The sequence below is a fragment of the Hylobates moloch genome, unplaced genomic scaffold (genome assembly GCF_009828535.3).
Source record: "Hylobates moloch isolate HMO894 unplaced genomic scaffold, HMol_V3 SCAFFOLD_21, whole genome shotgun sequence".
Classification (NCBI taxonomy): Eukaryota; Metazoa; Chordata; class Mammalia; order Primates; family Hylobatidae; genus Hylobates; species Hylobates moloch.
The window spans coordinates 18,053,909-18,068,671 of NW_026652296.1; the positions used below are offsets into that span (position 1 = coordinate 18,053,909).

Consider the following 14,763-nt stretch of genomic DNA (forward strand, 5'->3'; position numbering starts at 1 on the left):
AATACTTTCAATCCTTTGCTTAGAGGTGCATTCGGTATTCTCTACAACATCCTACTTCTTGTTCTTTTTCATCTCTTTGTTGCCACCCTCAACCTTTTACTTTGGGAAAACATCAAATATTTTTTCTACCCATTTAAATAAGACATCAGGTATTTATTGACCACTGGCTGTATGTTTGGTTAGGGCACAAAGACTAATTTTTTTTTTTTTTTTTGGAAGACAGAGCCTTGCTCTGTCGCCCAGGTTGGAGTGCAGTAGCGTGATCCTGGCTCACTGCAACCTCTTCTTCCCAGGTCCAAGCGATTCTCCTGCCTCAGCCTCCTGAGTAGCTGGGATTACAAGTGCTCACCACCGTGCCCAGCTAATTTTTAGTAGAGACAGGGTTTCACCATGTTGGTCAGGCTGGTCTCAAACTGCTGACCTCAAGTGATCCTCCCGCCTTGGCCTCCCAAAGGGAGGGATTGCAGGAATGAGTCACCGTGCCCAGCCAACAAAGACTAATTCTGGTTGGCACCCACTGGAGGATTTGATGCTATATCTACTTAGGTTGTGTCCAAGGACCCTGAGCCCAAGCCAGGGAAGAATGAGGCTGGGCTACTGCCGATTGCTCACTGTTAGGGTAGTCATTGAGTATACATAGAATCCCTGTGGCCCTTGGTAGAGAAAATTTAGGGACTTTATGACTTGAATCTTTCATTGTCAAGGTAAAATAAATTTGAGGACCATGAAGATTGAGCAGAGTCACACATCTGGCTAGTGGTAAGCCAAGGTCAAGGAAAGCTTGGAGCCTGGCCCCAAGGTAGTCCTTTTTGATCCTCAGTCCATTATTGTATGAAAACAATGTTGCACATAAATCGTAGAAAGTTTAATCAGCATTGAACATCTACTCTGTGCCTAGCCCTGTGCTACACGAAAGTAAGTCGTCATGAAGCAGTTTTGAAAAGAAAAATAGGCATGGTTTAGTTAAAAGTAATTGAAGGTTGGGCATGGTGGCTCACACCTGTAATCCCAGCCCTTTGGGAGGCTGAGAAGGGTGGATCACCTGAGATAAGGAGTTTGAGACCAGCCTGGCAAACATGGCGAAACCACATCTCTACTAAAAGTATAAAAATTAGCTGGACGTGGTGACAGGTGCCTGTAATCCCAGCTACTTGGGAGACTGAGGCAGGAAAATCGCTTGAACCCAAGAGTTGGAGGTTTCAGCAAGCCAAGATTGCACCACTGCACTCCAGCCTGGGTGACAGGGTGAGACTCTGTCTCAAAAAAAAAAAAAAAAAAAACCAAATAAAAGGAAAGCCATTGTAGTTGGGAAAAATGGCACAGACAAAAGTCTGGAAATGAGAATAGCACAACCGTGTTTCTGTCTGTGTATGAATGTGTTTGTGTTGGTGGCTAGGGTTGGGTGGGTGGAGGCATTCCCACAGACCTGGAGGGTCAGTGAATAGAAATGCAATTAAAAGGGTGATCAGGTGGGGTGAAGCGTGTGGTGTAAAGTGTTGGAGGCCAGGTTATACTCACCTTAATCATATCAAGGCTCACTTCACATCTTAGCAACGTTTGGTTTTTCTCAAAACGTTTGATTTCTGTCTAGAGCAGACAATACATGCACACAGCTCCATCTCCAGCTATTTGAAACACTTTTGCTCTCTGTAGGAATTTCTGGGGAGTCAAACTGTTACAAGTGCTCACAGCAGGGAAAAGAAAGACAGAATTGTTCTGGAGATCGATGCCTGAGGATGAGGCAGAATTACAGGAAGGGGTCACTTCACCATCTACATGTTGAAGGAGAGCCTTGGAAGCTCAGGGCCGCTGCTGCCCAGGCCTCATGGATGGCTCCTGGCATCCTTGTCCTCGCAGCGCTTTGATGCCTGGCTGGAAGGCACTGATGTCATCTCCCAGCTCAGGCCTCAGCTCCCTGAAGGCAAGACTTCCTCCTCCTTAATTTAGTTGCAAACTTTGTGAGCAGAGGGTGCCGTCAGATGTTAAACACTTACTCCTGGCTTTGCACAGATGATGGTGTGGAGTCTGTTAAGAAGAGGGCATTGGTTGTGTTAGAAGTGAAAAGGCTCATGGATAAGAAGCTGGTGTGTGCCTCAACAATCTCTTGTTTGAAAAACTATTAGGAATTCAAGCATCTGATTGGGCTGATAGGAGGGAATGGTATAGGAGTAAAGGCTCATATTCTCCCAATTTTCTGAGGTTCAGTTTCAAGTAATTAGTGGCATTCTCTTCACCCAATGAGTCACATATCCATATTTTTGTGATTTTTTTAACTTTCAAGGTATCACTTATATACATAAAAATACTTATGTTTAAAGTTCACAGTTTAATGAGTTTTACATAACCCTAGTTAAGATACAGAAATGGTTATAACCTCCCAAATTTTTCTTATGCCTTCTTTCAGGCAGTCATCTCCCTTATGGTAACACTATTTTGATTTCTGCTATTTAATTACCCAAATTAGTATATAGAGAACATTCTAACATCCCAGCAACTTCCCTCAGGCTCTGTCCCAGTCAGTATCTGCCCCCCAGATCACTATGCTTCTGGCTTTTATCACCATAGAGCAGTTTTGCTTGTTCTTGAACTTTTCACATAAATGGGGTCATCATGCATTCTTCTTTTATTTTTCTTTTGCATGAATTTTTTTGAGACTTACTCATGTTGTTATGTGTGTCTGCATCTGCAGCTTGTTCATTTCTTCTAGCTGAGCAGTATTCCATTGTGTATATGTGTATCCCTTTATGGATCCATAAGCTCCTACCTAGGTCTGGCTCCCAGGGCCTCTCCATTCTCGAATGCCCTCCTTCTTAACAGCTTCTGAGTCAGCTTCCTTCTCTCCTGACTTCTCTGTGTCAATCCTTGAGTGAAGGCTGGAAGGGGAGCTCCATGCAGCCAAGATTGTGTCTGTGCCTAGGACAGTGTGTGACCAGCAGCAGGGACTCGACATTCATAGAACGAGTGAATGAATGAGTGTCCAAGGCACATCGTTTTAATTGTTGACCAGTCTAGCCCAAGCAACTGAGAACTAGGGGACCCCCAGGAATTTTTCTTTGTTCATAGACTCAACATGAGTGGTCCCAGCAGAACACTCCCCTAAGCGCTCTCTGCAAGAGCGCCCCTAACCTCTAGACCAGAGTAGGTCCTTTCACAGGCTTCAAAACTGCATCTGCCACCCCCATCATGACTTTACTACACTTTGTTATCACTGATTTACTTGGCTGCATTAAATTTCATGCGCTCAGTGCTCTGTCTGGCAAATGAGATACACAGGGGTTTCCTTTTCCTCCCTGATGACTCTAGCCATTGGACTGGATGGCCCCGTACATTTCCTATACTGTCTTCTTGAAGAGTTCATCTTAGAGATAGAGAACTGATATAAATAGATAGTGTTTTTCTATGTATTTTTAAAATAATGTGCTGCTTACAAAAAAACATTCTGTGCTATATTTTTGCTTCTCTCTCTTTGAACCACCAGTACCTGTACCTTCTAAACAATGCCAGTTATAAATCAATGGATCACTGAAAAAAGAAAGAATAAAGCACACAATAATCTGATGGCTTCCTTGGTGCCAGATAGAGGAAACACTTTGATAAACTTACATGGTCTATTCTTGAGGGGATGGAGGGAGAGATAACCGCGTGGCTAATCTGCACACAAATGTGTGAAGTCGCAAGTCATTTGAGATAGGGACATTTATATACTCAAGGGGATGTTTGTTACTATACTTGCACATGCCATTAGAAATACATGAAAAGAAGCTAACCATTTGGAAAGATTTAATACTTTAGTTTCTTTCTGGTGGTCAGCAATTGAATATTGCTGTCTGAAATAGGAGAGCAGAAAACCATGGTGAAAAGTCGATGGGAAAGAACTAAATGGGACCACTCACTCAGCCTCCAAACTATTGAAGTCTGCAACTCTTAATTCTGTGGAGGTCTAGTCTGTGAATAATTATATTAAGGAATTGGGCAGCGTCATCACAGAGCTGCAAAATGTCACCCCTGGGGCCTCATTGGAGACTGATGGGAGCTCTGGAGAGTTGATAATGGCAATCAAAGGTTCCATATATTTAACATGCACAAAGGATGAGCTCAGAAATTATCTACCTGCCAACCTAACTTCTCTACCTGGAACAAATTTTCCAAAAATCAATTTGCAAACACCTTTGAGATAACAAGGTCTTGAATAATAACTTCCATGGCTTTGTAAAGAAAAGCATCTAGCTTGACTAATCTGCTTAATTTCCTTCTCTGACCAAATGACAGGCTATAATAGAGGCAATCTGGAGTTGTCCCTTAAGATTTGCTTCGAGTCACACTGAGAAAATATTGTCCACCTCTGTTTTGTAGCAATTATTCTGTTTCTAGAGAATCTTTGCTTCTAGGTAATTAATAAGAAGGGAAATGCTGAGTGCGTCTCTATCTCAAAGCCCTTATCTGAGTTCCAAGCTAAAATGTATACCTGCCTTCTATCCATGTGAATAACCCAGAGGCCCTCTATAAGTGAGATGTTCTCAAACAAATGCGCATTGTATTCTACCCTCATATGCCTCCTCTGTGCCTCCCCTTTCTCCTCGTCCTTGTTCTACTCTTCATTTCCTCTTGTTCATACCCTTTGACATATAATCCCATTTCTAGCAGTTGGTCCCAAGAAAACATGAGATAAGACAGACTAAAGTCATTTGCACAAAGATGTTCATTGCAGCATTATTTACCGTAGCAAAACATGAACAACTCGTGTCCAGCAATCAGAGAATAGTTAGTGTGATAACCTGATGGATTGTTTTGTAAATATTAAAGACAGTGATGATAAAGCTCGACCAGTGTATGAAAAAAAATCCTTACAATGTAAGTGAAGGAAGAAAAATGAATATACATTGGGTCTATGTGTTATTATAACAACACAAAAAATGTGTCAGTACATAAATATTGGAATGGATGTGGAAGAATAAAAATGGCTGTGTTGGATGGTAGAGATATTTTTCTTCCATTTTTCTCCATTTTCCTCTATTTCTTCTCAGATTTCCTCTTTCTTCCATTTTCTTTATTGTTCTACTGCCATTTTTACTACAAATAAAAATAACAAATATATTCAGTTTGATTTTTTTAAAGATGAGTATTAAAAGGCAGACAGCTTTCCTTGGTGCAAGTTGGTCCAGGAAGGCATGCAGATACAAGTTTTATCCTACGCTACCTTCTCCATGACCTTGGTTAGGTGACCTGATTTCTTAGGTTCTCAGTTTTGTTTTTTTTTGTTTTTTTCCCCATTAAAGTGAAGGTGATAATGTTGTCCCAAGAATTACATGAAATGATACGTGTGAGATTTTAAAGTACATAAGAAGTACAACGTAAATGTTAATTTTTGTAGCTTTGCCATAGGCTAATAATTGCAAGGAAGAGGCAACGATCCATGCCTGCTGAACCTCTAGTCTACTTAGCTGACTGCGTGGAACTCAGTGGAAGAGAGGTGGCAGCACAGAGTAGATGCAAGATAACTCAGCACGACTTTTCCTTTGACCCCTTATTCCTGCTGGGTCTGCTGTGACCCATGACTTTCTCTGCTGGAAGAAACCTGCCAGGATTGAGGCAGAAGCTGAATTCTTGCTGTGCCATCATTCTTTTTCTACTTAGGCTCATATCACTCTTTGGAAAGAACTTCCACTAACAATCTATGTGTTCTATGTAAGAAATGTTTATAGACCTCAGGCTCCCCTGGGTTTTGTGCCAAACTTTACTTCAGCAAAAGCAGGTTTTCCTTTGAGGCTAGAAAACAGAGTATTCACCCAGCAGCTTTGCTGTGTTCTGGGAAAACCATTTCCTCACATGGCCTTCTTTCTTTTGTTTTTTTAAATGAAGGAGATAAGGTAGGCATTGAATATAGCTATTGAAGAAATACTGATTCAGGTACTTACATGCAAACCCTTAAAGTAGGGCATGAATGGGATTTAAAAAGGGTTTTCAGGTCAGGCGTGGTGGCTCATGCCTGTAATCCCAGCACTTTGGGAGGCTGAGGCGAACGGATCACCTCAGGTGGTCTGGAGTTCAAGACCAGCCTAGCCAATATTGTGAAACCCCATCTGCACTAAAAATACAAAAATTAACCAGCCGTGGTGGCAGGCGCCTGTAATCCCAGCTACTTGGGAGACTGAGACATGAGAATTGCTTGAACCAGGAGGGCAGAGGTTGCAGTGAGCCGAGATGGCCCCACTGCACTCCAGCCTGAATGACAGAGCAAGACTCCATCTCAAAAATATAAAATAAAAATAATAAAATAAAACAAAAAGGGTTTTCTGACTATGTTTTATGGCTTCATCGAGAATTCTGTCCCTTGTCGTCATGTGCTTGGAGTCTGTGCTGTAAATCATTTGAGTTTGACAGTCCTTTGTTGATTGCTTTTCTTACAGAGCCTCCCACGCCCATTGCTCCCCCAGAGCTGCTGGCTGTGGGGGCCACATACCTGTGGATCAAGCCAAATGCCAACTCCATCATTGGGGATGGCCCCATCATCCTGAAAGAAGTAGAATATCGCACCACCACAGGCACGTGGGCAGAGACCCACATAGTCGACTCTCCCAACTATAAGCTGTGGCATCTGGACCCCGACGTTGAGTATGAGATCCGAGTGCTTCTCACACGACCAGGTGAGGGGGGTACGGGACCGCCAGGGCCTCCCCTCACCACCAGGACCAAGTGTGCAGGTAAGATTTTTTTTTTTTCCAGCCTCCATTATGAGAGGCTGTGCTGTTGCCAAGACTGGCCTTCCTCTTGCCTTCCTGTGACAGATAATTCCTAATTTTCTTTGAATGTGAACGTGCTTCCTATTGTGGATAAAAAGGATCAAGGTTTTGTGTTTTGTTTTGTTTTTTTTAGAGGGCCTTCTGGCTGTGGTTGCATTTCTGGGGGCTTTCTAGCTCTGACTGTGATTCTAAGAACCTCCTGACTTTAGCTGGGTCATGGGAGGTTCCTGGATCTAATAGTGTTTCTGATGAGACACACTGGCTCTGTGTCTTGCAGAACTCCTGGTGCCATTTGTATGTCTGAGGCTTTCTAATGCTAATAATTTCTCCGAGGGCCCTTGGTTTTGTGTCCCTGGGAGCCCTGGCCGTGTTTCTCTGAGGGTTCCTAGCTCTGTTTCTCTGAGGGCTCCTGGCTCTGGTTGTGTCTCTGAGGGCTCCCGGCTCTGACTGTGCCCCCTGAAGGCTTCATTTAGACTATGTCCTTGGGGGCTTCTGGTTTTGGTTGTATCTTTAATGTGTTTCTAATTCTAACATTGTTCCTGAGGCTCTCTGAGCTGGGCCTGTGACCCTTGGTTTTGACAATTTTCTTGATGGTTCCTCCTTCTAGAATTGTCTCCGAGGGGCTCCTGTTGCCAACCATGTATTAAATGCCTCCTGGCTCTGACGGTATCTCTGAATTGTTTCTGGAACTACCTTAGTCCCTAAGAGCTTCCTGCCTCTGTATCCCCTGGAGGATCCTATCCCTACCTAAGAGTCTGGGTTGGGACTATTCCTCTGAAGGTCCTCTGGATTCCACTCTGTCCCTATGGGTTACTGACTACACCTGTCTCTCTGATATTCCTGGATGCCATGTAAGAGCTTGCTGGCTGAGATTGTGTCTAAGAGGAGAGACTCTCTGGATCCAACTGTGTCCCAGGCCTCCTGGCTTCTACTGCATTTCTAATCAGGGGCTATTGGCTAACATGTGTCTCACTGTGTCTCTGAGATGATCTGGCTCTGGATGCAACTCAAGAAATTAAACTAAATTGGTCTTTATTTGTTGCAAATTACCTTATTTATGTTATATCTTTTTTTTATGCCAAGTAAACTTTTGCTGTATTTACGTTTTATATATGCACAAAGGAATAGAGACTCAATACTCAAACTTTTTGTCCAAAGTCATAGAATGGCCAGTGGTATGGTCAGGAATTACACTTAGATTTTCTGACTCTCAGCCTTTGATTTTTGGCCACATCATGATGAATAAAGAGAGAGAGAGAGAGAGCATTGTATATACAGCTGGGGATGTTCTAGTGGAGGCGGGTGTGGCTCAGGGAAGCAGGCAGCATGGGTTTCAGAAAACGAAAAGGAGTCACTGAGGGCATCTGGATGGAGGGAAGGATCCATCAGTACAGGAACCATGGAACAAACAGCAAGGGAAAGTGCATACAGCTCTGCCATAACCTGACATATAGGTGCCTAAAAATCACCACACTATGTCAAGTTACGAAATAAAAACCACAGGGATTACGGAAAAAATGGGACTGGGGGCCATATTCATACTTCCCTAGTGACACATCAAAAAAGAGAAGAATCTAGTAAAACTGGTGGCACAATTTTATGCATGTGAAATGGCTAAGAAATGCATCCATCCAGGTGGTGTATTCCTAACCTGAACCTCAGAAATCCAAAATGCTCCAGAATCTGAAACTTACTGAGTGCCAACACGATACCACAAATGAAGATGACATTGTTAACACTGCAGAAAAAGTGCCTGTAGATGACATGGCAAGCATTGATGATGAGCTTATTGAGGGACTGGAGCAGTATGCATTCATAGCAGAACAGGAAACCAGGTCAATTTATAAAACCAGAGACGTCTAAGACAAAAATCATTGTTAATGAGGCAGATGACTCTGGAGGAAACATTTTTAAAAGCCATCCAGCAGAATGCCTCTTTATCCCTAGAGGATCCACTTCCTGGTTCCTCAACTGCTTCTGATTTTGTTCTCACCTAAGAAAATAAAATGTAGTGTATAGGAACCCTTCATCAAAGCACAACATCACAGGGAGAGGACTGAAAGCCAGGATGTTTGTTGCTGACATTCAACAGCTGATCCAGGTATCTGCTGAGTCTACTGTGCTGCTCAGTTAACCTGAACACATTAATATTTCACAGTATTAATGACATATCATTTATTCTTTTTTACTGTTAAGCACTTATGTGTGAATAAGCTTAAGAAGATGATTGCTTATCGATAGCATATACATTCGGAGTCAGGAGTTACCGTGATGACAGACAAGCACAGAGTTGTCCACGTAAGTGGCTAAGATAATTACACCTCTGCTTTCTGATGGTTCAACGTACACAAACTTGGTTCATGCACAACATTATTTAAAATATTATATAAGATTGCCTATGATATAGATAAAACATAAATGAATTTTGTGTTTGGACTTGGGTCCCATCCCCAAGATATCGTATTAGGTATAGGCAAATATTCTGAAATTCAAGAAAATCTGAAATCTGAAACACTTCTGGTCCCAAGCATTTTGGATAAGGGATCCTCAACACAGATGGTATGTTACCTTGAAAAAGACCTGAAGTTTGCTGTGGAAGTGGGCATCAGGGAGGTTGCAGCCTGTGAGTGACTGTGAAGTGGTGGAAGGAAAGCTGTCTGAAATTGGGGAAAAAGGTGTGGCTCAGAACACAGGCAGTGAGCTGAGGGGCCAGGAAGGGGTTGGAACTGTGTGTGTTGCATGTATTCCTAGGTGGCTCAGTTCTGCTAGGTGCAGGTTTCTCCTTCACTAATGTTTATCACATGCAAAATCACACATAAGCAAATGCAGAATTCGTGTTATGCTCAAATTGCCCTTTCATATATTAATTGGGTTGGAACAAATTTGCGTTTTCAAAACAAGAGTTATAGTGGAATTGGCTGTAACCATTCTTAAGTATCTCAGTGGTGTATCATGGTAGTATGTAACCCAGGTATTTTTGTTGCTTGGAAATATTCCTTGTAAGGTTATTGAACCACTATGCTGAACAGAGATGCCATTTTCTTGATTATTTTCAAAACAGGCCTTTGGTAAAATTCCTCATTGAAACCTGATTATGAAACTTACTACTTTAAAGGGACATAATGGTATGTTATTAAACTGGGTAATACCTTATCTCAGCTTTGCAATGCAATATTCATCCATAAAAATAATTGATTTGATCCTGCTGATGAGACTTCTCTCTTTCCACAGGGTAAATGTAAGAGTTTCCAGGGTTTTTGATCTTTATAAATGATATTCAAAGTACTTTAGCAGCCCCCGTGGACTTACTTGCTGATGATCGTATAATACATTTTGAAATTCAATCGCAAGATGATCATCTCAATAAAGATTTACAGTCTATTGCAAACTGTTGCCATGACTGTGTAATGGATTTTACATGTTGAAAACACAATAGTCTGGCTATCAATATAAAAATTATGAGTTGAAATGCAATTGTGGTATTTTATTTTTTAAAAACATTGGTGTTTAAGTTACAGCTAAAATCTTGAATAATTCACATTTTACAAAACGTGTCATCAGGAAGATAATCTTCCTTCCCGCGTCGCCACTGATGATGGAATGTTTTTTGCCTCGTAATTAATTTTTAAGAGAATTCCAGGGCTAGTATCTATTTGTAGGTGTTGTTTACTGGCGTTGGTAGTCTGAGATTTTCCTCCTTTTCCTATTCTATTATTAATCACGCTGGAAATGTACTCATTATTTTACAAAACAGAAAGTGAGAGAGTATGTAGAGTGGAAGGTATAATTTCTGCCCAGAGGAATTTACAGGCTGGGTTAGGATTCCAATAAAACAGCAAAAAAAGGTAAAACATAAAGGCAAGCATTGAAATAGCATGCTTCATGGAGGAAAAACAGCATCAGCATGGAAAGAGAAATGGTCTTAGAATCATCTAGGGCGGTGGTTCTCAAAGTGTGGTCCCTCGACCAGCAGCATCAGTATTGCTATAGACTGAATACTTGTGTTCCTTTAAAATTCATGTGTTGAAATCCTAACACTCGAAATGATGATATTAGGAAGTGGGGCATTTGGGTGCTGATTGTGTCATTAGGATGAATGAGATCAATGCCCTTACAAAAGAGGCCCCAAAGAGCTCCTTCATGTCTTCTGCCATGTGAGGACCCAGGAAATTGGCCCTCACTAGACACTTAATCTGCTGGCACCTTGATATTGGACTTTCCAGCCCCCAGAACTATAAAAAGCAAATTTCTGTTGTTTATAAGTTACCCAGTCTATGGTATTCTGTTACTGCAACCCAAATGGATTAAGACAAGTATTCCCCTGGGAACTTGTTAGAAATGCATATTCTCAGACCTGTCCCCCGACCTAATAAATCAGAAATTCTTGGGTTAAGCCTAGAAATTTGCTGTAAGGATTCCGCTGAGTGATGTTATTTCATACCCAAGTTTTACACTAACTTATATATAGTGACAAGTCAACATGGCTCTTTGGAAGGATGTTCATTCCATAGCTTGGTCTTTGCAGCAGCTCTGAGATGTAGATGGGAGGAAAACTGAGACAGAATCGTTGGACGAAGGTCACCAATCGGTTAAATGCTAGGTCTCTTGGCCAAAGAAACTCTTCGCCACAGGACTTGATGGAGTCTTCAGCCCTGGGGACCTCCTCTGCCCACAAGTGTCCTCTTGAGGGTGGCATTGGGTAGTAGGGAGGTTGGTGACTATGGAGATCAGCTGAGAATGAATAACTACTACACAAAAGTTTCACTCGTTTCTATCAAACATTTACTTAGTCTTTTCTTTGTGCCAAATTCTGTGCTAGGCACTGGTGGCCAAGGTTGGCTTAGTAAGGACATGCTAGTAGCAGGCAGAGACTTGGCAGCAGTAGGCTACAAGCTTGGGCGTAGCACAAGAAGATGCTAGAGAGGTAATTCAGCTAAGGCAGCTTGGGATGCATTCTGGCTCTGCCAGTTTTGAGAGGTCATTGATTAAAAAATTCTGGGGTACTAAGGGAAGGGTATCCTTCCCTTAACCCGAAGGATACCTCCTCCTTAACCCTTAAGGGGGAGATTGTCAAGAGTTTGCCTGTAGCACAGCATCCCAGCCCAGCAGGCTGGAGTTCAGAGCAAGACTCCCAGCCAGTTAAACCAGAAACTGGACAGATGATCAGATAGGAATCGAGGGATGTGGGGTTGGGAGTCGGGAGTCAAAGGTGATACTCCCATGCTTCGGTTTAGATGACTGAGAGATGAGTGATTGTATTAGTCAGGGTTCTTTATAGGGACAGAACTAGTAGGACAGATGTATCTATAAAGGAAAGTTTATTAAGGAGTATTGACTCACACGATCACAAGGTGAGGTCTAGGCTGTCTACAAGCTATGGAGAAAGGAAGCCAGTCCGAGTCCCAAAGTTGAAGAACTTGGAGTCTGATGTACAAGGACAGGAAGCATCCAATATGGGAGAAAGATGTAGGCCAGTAGACTAAGCCAGTCTCATCTTTACATGTTCTGCCTGCTTTTATTCTGGCCATGCTGGCAGCTGATTAGATTGTGTTCACCCAGATTGAGGGTGGGTCTGCCTTTCCCAGTCCACTGACTCAAATGTTAATCTTCTTTGGCAACACCCTCGCAGACATACCCAGGAACAATGCTTTGCATCCTTCAATCCAATCAAGTTGACACTCGTTATTAACCATCACAGTGGTGAAACAGTTTTCTGAGCTGAAAAACACAAAAGGAAATGAGCTGAGGTCTGAATATGTTGTATTGGAGGTGAAGATGCAAAGCAGGTGATGGGAATATATACATCTGGAGCTCAGAAGAGATCAGCAGATAACTGCTTCTTCCATGCGGACTACCTGATTTCACTTGGATGTTAAGATCAAAGGGACTTCTTAGTACTGATGAAAACAATTTAAATCTCTGTCTTCATGCTGTTCTGTTGAGATAATCCATTCCTTATATTTTTATTTATCATTTTGTTTCTTTTCCTTAGTTTAATCATTCACCATCTTTCGTGAGATATAGGTATGCGAGCAAATGTGTATATCAAACTCAAAATGTTCTTTAGCTGCCTATAGTGAACCAAACTGTTATTGGTTGTGCTATTGTTATGGATGCTATGATTATGAATAATTATATCAAAACAGGAAGTCTTACTTGTCCACTTCTCAGAACTAATTGGCATCTTGAAAGTGGACCCATATTCTTTTGTTGTTCATCATCTCCTGGAAAATCCCATTTCAGAGTTTGTGCTGTGGTCTGGGCTCTCAGAGACTTTCTTTTCTAGAGCATTGTGTGTTTTCCTCCAGCACATCCCCAAGAGCAGACTTCCTGTGATAGGAGTTGGGTCTTAGAAGAGCTGTGTGTTGCCCACCCAGCCTTACCTTGAATGCTGCCTCTGTTGGGAAGTTTGCACTCTTCCATGGCAGACCACTTCACTGCTGGAGATCTCGGGTGGTGACTATTATCCTCTACCCAGTGTTAGCTTGGTTATCATACAACTCTGGATGGATTATACACAGAGTGTCCATTAGGTTTAAAAGAGTAGGGGCAGTAGGCAGGCTGTTAGCATTAACTATTGGGAGTCCACAGTGAGAACCAAGCGCAGTGGATGCCGAGGTCAGTAACTGGAGAAATCAGGTGAGATGACAAGAGATATGGACACCACATGGGTCCAACTTGGCCCTGTACCTCTCCTGCAGGTACCACTTTCAATGGCTTGGGTACCAGCTTGTTGGTGTCTTAAGACTATCATCTAGCATTAGATAGAAGAAGCTCTTCTTCATTGTCACCCTCAAATAGGTCTCCTTGAAACATCCACTTGTAAGTTTTGCTCCCAGATTTTCTTCCTCATCTCAAAAACAGGTCTTCAGCCACTCAGTTGTCTCACTTAATCCCCAGAAATTACTTTCTTTTATCCCCCCAAACTTTGCTTGAAGCAGACCCAGGCCACTCTGATTATAGTTACAGAATCACAAATCAACAATCCAGCACGTCACGTAATCTTAGCCCATCCCCCTTGTGTGTAAATCAAAGGCCCCTTGCCTGGGAACCCACTTCATTGTGGTCTTGCAGAGTCCCAGCTCTCCAAGTGAAAAGTGGCTTTGTACAGCCAGAGACACCACATATGCTGTTGATTTGGAGGGCTCTCTTCCTATTCCCTCCACCTGAGGGTTGATTGCAGGTTCTATTTTATTTACATATTTATGGATTTCTACTTGCAATAATATGGGTCTACCTCTCTCTTTTCTCCAGGGGCATAAAAAAGATAAATTCAAATTGCTGGGCTCATTGAAGTGAGAGTAGTCATTAGAATTGAATGAAAAGGATAGAGGCTTTAGAGCCAAAAATAATCTGGTTTTTATTTCAAGCTGGGCACTTGCTAGCTGGGTGACCGGGATGTGTTACACCATCTCTCTGCGACTCAATTTATTTTCTTCCATCTAAGGGATGTTAAAATGCACCATTTTGTTGGAAATCTTCAGTGAGATAAGTTATATGCCTTGCAGAGAATCGGGAACATAGGGGCCCTTTAATAAACATTATTTAGAAATAAATCTTAGGCCTGGGAAAAGGATGTCAGAACCTAATTTCCTTCGCTGTGGCATGATGGACCCTGTTTTAAGAAGGATTTCTCTAGTTGCTACTCTCTGTACTTTCTTAGACAGCAGTGGTTTAGCAACAAGCTCTGATCACTGCTGAGAACACAAGACATACGTGGCTGTGTGCTTGTTGTGGAGTCCTCAACGTGTAGCTGTGAGGGTATTTCATGATATAGGGCATGGGGTAAGGGGGATGGGAATTGCCCTTTTCATAATTGTCTCTAGTCTCAGGTAAGAGAGAGAACCATGTTACGCAGATTCTTTTCTCTTTGAGGAGGCCAAGGCTTGTAAGAATGAGGCCTTTCAAGCCCAGAGCAAAAAGGGATTGGAAGTGAATCCAGAGTCTCTGCAAGAAGCAGCCTCAGGTGGTCTCTGTGTTCTCTGAGAAGCCTGTGGGTCCCACAGGCGAGGGTCTTTCAGGG

The 14,763-nt window shown here is 42.4% G+C and overlaps 1 protein-coding gene across 7 annotated transcripts in view; it reads left to right on the top strand.

Moving 5' to 3' along the window:
- PTPRT (protein tyrosine phosphatase receptor type T) overlaps positions 1 to 14,763 on the top strand; it is a 1,124,172-nt gene that overhangs the window by 508,998 nt on the left and 600,411 nt on the right. For all 7 annotated transcript variants that reach the window (XM_032141872.2, XM_032141870.2, XM_058432870.1 and 4 more), the window contains exon 7: positions 6,408 to 6,701. In XM_032141872.2, coding sequence (XP_031997763.1) covers positions 6,408 to 6,701 — 294 coding nt within the window. The remainder of the gene's footprint in view (positions 1 to 6,407; positions 6,702 to 14,763) is intronic.